This window comes from Brachycentrus maculatus, unplaced genomic scaffold, assembly GCF_059751285.1.
Source record: "Brachycentrus maculatus isolate JH-2025_06_01 unplaced genomic scaffold, ASM5975128v1 h1tg000168l, whole genome shotgun sequence".
Classification (NCBI taxonomy): domain Eukaryota; kingdom Metazoa; phylum Arthropoda; class Insecta; order Trichoptera; family Brachycentridae; genus Brachycentrus; species Brachycentrus maculatus.
In genome coordinates, this window is record NW_028280921.1 from 178,157 (window position 1) to 184,035 (window position 5,879).

Here is a 5,879-nt window from a genome sequence, read left to right on the forward strand (position 1 = left end):
ATTTAGAAACCTTGTTCTTGAATCACTAGAACTTCACTAGAGACATCTATTAGTGAGATGTAAAAGAAGCTTTTTTATTAAGCAGAAACTCTTATATTAGTATGTGAGATCCGAATCCTGGATTATAATCACACACATGAGAAAAGCCAGAAAATACCATTTTCATTTTTATTATTAAGCTTATAAGATGAAGAAGAATATGGAAGTCTGGGCATTTACGGGGCTGACGACCGTCATAGGCTGGTTTAAGTGATCACTTTACACACGTGTAACATTCACCAATTCTACCCATTATTGACAACCACACTACCCGTAAATGCCCAGACTTCCATATTCTTCTTCATCTTTGATGAGATGTCAAAAAAAAATAATATGAAAATAACTCCTGTAATTGGAGATAATCCAGATTTTGTGAACAAGTATTTGGACACACTCAAAATGTTGTAAATCAAAAAACTTGTTTTTTCAGGAAATTGTTTTACGTATTGTGTCGAAACTATTTATTTACGTGAACGAAAATAAATGGTTTCTAGAGTAAATAGTTTTCTTAGATTTTCATGGCCGCCCACTTGGTCGATTACAATGGATAGATACCGCATTAACTACGAAGTATAGATAACTTTAACACAACTTTATGGCTTTACTTTTTAGTTGAAGCATATTACACTAGGCAGGTAATTGTAAAAGGAAAATTCGTAGGAAATCACCTCGATAATAAGGTAAATTTAAATTTATAATTTTTTGTAATGGTCAGCATGCTCGGCTACCATTCTGGAGGTCCCGGGTTCGATTCCCAGGGGAGGGTCAAATAAATATTAGTGATTTTTTCACTCTAATATTTATTCAATACTACCCTGGACTGGTACCTGAAGCGGAGGGCTGATCACCTTTCCTTCATGTGTTAACGATCAAGATAACACTGCGTTTATATGATGCAGTGCCCTATGCACCATTGGGGTGCGGATAAGGGTTTGAATGAAAGAAATTTATAAATCACCCTTGAGGTAGTATTTTACGAAATTGGCGCTATATAAACTATCCAAATTTATTATTCATTATTATTTTTAAATTTAAAAAAACTTGAAATACATACAAAAAATAACGCAATTACAAAAATGAATTCTGGCATCCTAAATAATCGATTGTCGAAATAAAAAAGCATTTTATTAAAATTTACCTCTTGAATGATCTTTGTCTATGTTGATCAGAGTTTTCTTCCAATCTTCCAGCTTCTCCTGCAGCGGGTTCACTAGGCAGTCCATTATAGCGCTGAAAATTAAAATATATATAATAAATTAAAATGAAAATGTTTGTTCAAAATGTTAAATCTCCTTAAGTTATTCGCAGATTGCTTTGAAATTTTGACACAACATTCAGAATATGTACATGTATTTATTTATCTATATGTTTAAATAAAAATTACATTAATTTATTCAAATTCTTCAACCTCATACAGTCATTCACATTCATTCCGAATTTACTTATACTTATAACCCTTATCCGCATCCAATGGTGCATAGGGCACTGCATCGAATTGACGCAGTGTTATCTTGATCATTACTTACATGAAGGCAAGGTGATCACTCTTGCGCTTCAGAAACCAGTCCAGGGTAGTATTAAATAAATATTACAGTGTAGAATCATTAATATTTATTTTCACCCCCCCCCCCCCTGGGAATCGAACCTGGGACCTCCAGCACGGTAGTTAAACACACTGACCATTACACCACGGAGGCGGACAAAATTCCATTCATTCCGAATTAGTTCACATATATTTTTAGGAGAAAGAGCCTTAAATAACATTTCAATGTAAACGGTTCCACAACCATTGCATGTTAACAGGTTTCAAGAATTAATGCAATATGGATGTTGAATAATGGGCAGAACGGTGAACGTTACACGGCTGTATAAAATGATCGCTTAAGCCAGCCAAATGTCAGGTCCTAAGCCCTGGGATCACAACGCGCTCAGGATGTCTATTGTATATTGTATATAATGTATATTGGATTTTTTGTTTTTTAGAATATATACATATACATAAAAAACATTTTAATAAAAAAAAATTAACTCTTTACTTTTCAATAACTCTCTTCTTTTCAAAACCATATAGGTAATAACTAACTAACTAACTAACCATCACGCCACTTCTCCGCAGGGGTAGGCAGAGAGAATCGAACGCCAAACCACTCGGTCTTTGCAAACATTCTTTGCCTCTTCTACATTCATGCATCTCCTCATACATACCCGACGATTATTACGACTCCTGACCCGGCCGCTTTCAAGTATTTGACATACCTGATTGTGCCAAGTTTTCCTCGGTCGTCCTCTGCTTCTTTTTCCAACTACATTCGCCTCATAAATTTGTTTAACCGTTCTTTCTTCACTCATACGCTCCACAAGTCCAAACCATGTCAACACACCTTTCTTAATTTTATCGATAATGCTTATCTCAGCCTTACATTCTTTCCTTATTTCATCATTCGAACATCTATCAAACATCGTTTTGCCACACATTCGTCTGAGCGATCGCATTTCGACTGCATTCAGTCTGCTTTCATCCTTCTTTTGCCAACTCCATGCTTCGCTTCCATACATAAGGGTTGGAACCAGAACTGATAGATTTTTATTTGCTAAAACTGATTTTAGTGCACCATTCACTCTGTTGCCAGGTCACCATATAGGTAATTATTTCCAAAAAAACTTTTGTTCAATACAAAACCGGTTATTTAAGAAAAAAATAATCAATTAAGTAAAATGTTAACTGGATTTAGAGAAAATTATATTTCGACTTATCAAATATTGGGCCTTAAGAAGACATACCTCAAGTGCCTGTTTTATATTTTTACTATTTTTTTTTAAATAAACTTATTTATCTGTGACAACTGTCTACTTTGTCAAAATAAGTTTGATTCTCCGAGTTTTTTGCTCATCACCGTGTGATATTTTAAGGAATACATCATCAGTGCACGAAGGAGAATGTAAAAATGAAATTATTTCCAATTCCGAAGACGATCTCCAGAGGCTGCTTTATAGATTCCACCTTTCATCTCAAAAATATAACATGAAAATCTCCATTAACAAAACAAAGAGCATGGTCACTTCGCGACATCGAGAATAATGAAATCATAGAGCAAATTATGCAATTCAAGTATTTGGGTGTCGAAGTGTCCAGCAGCAATAACCTGTTCAATGAGGTAAGAGAACAAGCAAATAAGGCCTCTGCTGTAGCTGGATGCTTAAAAAATTTTGTATGGAGAAACAAATACATGCTGAAAGAGAGTAAGGTGAGGATCTATAAAACCTGCGTAAGACCGATCTTGACATACGGCACGGAAACAAGAGCCGACACCGCGAGAACAAAAAGCCTTCTTAGGACATCGGAAATGAAGACTCTACGACCCATTGCGGGCCTAACACTTCGCGACAGAGTTAGAAACTCAGAAATAGGAAAAATCTGCAATGTTGAAGATGTTGTGCGATGGGGAAGAGAAAGAAGACGTTTCTGGAGAGATCATGTGGGAAGAGGGAGTTCGGATCGAGTGGTGAGGGTGGCAGCGGACAGCAGCATAGGCGGGATCAGACCCCCAGGAAGACCACCTTAACGATGGAAGGATAGCTGGTCTTCCACCTCCCAGGAGCGACCCGAGAATGACAGGACCTAGTCCTAAAAGAAGAAGAAGAAGATGAAGGAGAATGGACGTTACCTTGTAAAAGCCTTCATCCTGGTTTCCATCGCCTTGTGGCGCAGACACATCCTCGTGAGGGCTGTCCCGATGTCTTTTGTAGCTCCTAAAACAATGCAGAGACACAATTCATTAAATAAGTAAACTGATAAATATTTTTGACACCTCAAAATGGACGAAGAAGAATATGAAAGTCTGGGCGTTTACAGGGCTTACGACCATCATAGGCTTAGTTAAATTATCACTTTACACATATCCAACATACATATATGTATAAAGTAAAATGTGTACTATTGTATAAAATACTTTTTTTTAAATATTTATAAGTTGCCTTAGAAATTCTCCCAGCCTATTATGTACAAGGATTTATGGCATATTTAGTTTACATGTCTTAGAAATAATGTGTATGCTTCATAATAAATTAATAAGGTTGATCCCTTAACCCATCCACCTATCTGCCGCCAAATGTTGGCGGTAGGTATGTTTTTACATTCGAATAACAGCCGCAGGTTAAGCCACGCCCACATCCGTGGTAGTTCATATTATAAAGATACTAAGTGTGATATCTACAAATCAGTAAAGAAAGCTTTTTGTAATGCATTATTTCTTATAATTTTTATACAAATTTGTCCCAAAGATGTCCCTGTAAGGATAGAATTATCGTTTTGATTGAAATATCAACTAAAATCAGTTACAAATCAAAACTTTACATCGCAGGTATAATGTTTTATTGATTTAAGTTTTCTTGTTAATTTATCACATTTCTGATCTAGACACACGATAAAATACATGCATAATAGTTATATGTACCATATTTATTGGTAAAACAGTAAAAGTTTTAATTTTATGAGTTTATTTTTATAACTCGGTTGAATTTGAATGCCTTTCACGCTTCAAACACGCGAGCGTTATCATTGGTAGGACTGATTTGAAACCACAAACCCCAATCTGTAGTGCGTGCATATTTTTTCTGCATTCAAAGATTATTTCTATGTTTGTTCTCGTTTTATCAGGTGCAAAATATTAGCGCCTCACTGTTTGACAAACCATATCTCCGGGCGGGACAACTTTCTTAGTTGCGGGGATACATTCAATTAGTGTCTTTGTATACATGTTTTGAAAAAAAAACTGATATGCGGATGGGTTAAAACGTTCTAACATTCTATTTATATTAAATCAGACAAAATATATGAATTTCCAGAATATTCTATATGAGTGTGTTCAAATCTTTGTTCACAAATCTGGGTTTGTGTGAGACGGGCATAATCATAATTATGTATGAAAAGTTTTTTATTACATAACAGTAATTAAATTTCTCTGCTACAAGGAGAATGCTCCAGTCATAAGCGATTGACATGTTTTTTGATAATTAATTGACCTAATGAAATATGATAAGAAAGTTTATAAAAAATAATACGTACATCATTTATAAATATTGAATGTTGAAATTATTTTAACATAATATTGCCATTGTAAAATATTAATTATTTTCAGACATATAGCTGTGATTTTACTAGAGCCGTAAAAAACAAAGTCAAAAATTATTTTTCAGAAAAAAACAATTATTTCTAAATATACTTTCAATTGAATACACTTGTTATATATATGTGTATATATATATATATATATATATATATATATATATATATATATATATATATATATATATATATATATATATATATATATATATATATATATATATATATATATATATATATATATATATATATATATATATATATATATATCGCTCATTCCTTTCAAGAATGTCATAAATAAAAAATCGTCAATTTTCTGTTGTGCATGTTTTCGGAATGCCCAGAAAATATACTATATCCCAGCAAAAGAGGCATATTTTTAACTTAATATTTACCCGCTACAGGGCAGAAAGTGTTGTTTTTGCATTTTGAAGAAAAGGTATTGTTTAATTATTTTTTTAAATAAACTAAATATTTTTCAAATGGAGAAAAAACCTTCAGGTTTTACTTAAAAAGATCTGTTGCACAGTAAAAAGTTCAATAAGTGGCTTGATATTTATTTTAATACATAGTATTATATTTTCAAACTTCAAAAACGTTCTCCTGAAAAATCAAGTTTTTTGATTTATGACGTTCTTGAAAGGATTAAAAATGATGTCAACAAAAACATCAATCTGTCAGAATGAATTTGGTCCATAGATACAAGTAAGCGTTT

General features: G+C 33.4%; 1 protein-coding gene across 3 annotated transcripts in view; it reads right to left on the bottom strand.

Moving 5' to 3' along the window:
• The window catches only part of mim (missing-in-metastasis), a 193,929-nt gene that overhangs the window by 32,645 nt on the left and 155,405 nt on the right, over positions 1-5,879 (bottom strand). For all 3 annotated transcript variants that reach the window (XM_088261874.1, XM_088261875.1, XM_088261873.1), the window contains exons 4-5: positions 3,705-3,789; positions 1,178-1,269 (exon numbers count right to left, since the gene is read on the bottom strand). In XM_088261874.1, coding sequence (XP_088118000.1) covers positions 1,178-1,269; positions 3,705-3,789 — 177 coding nt within the window. The remainder of the gene's footprint in view (positions 1-1,177; positions 1,270-3,704; positions 3,790-5,879) is intronic.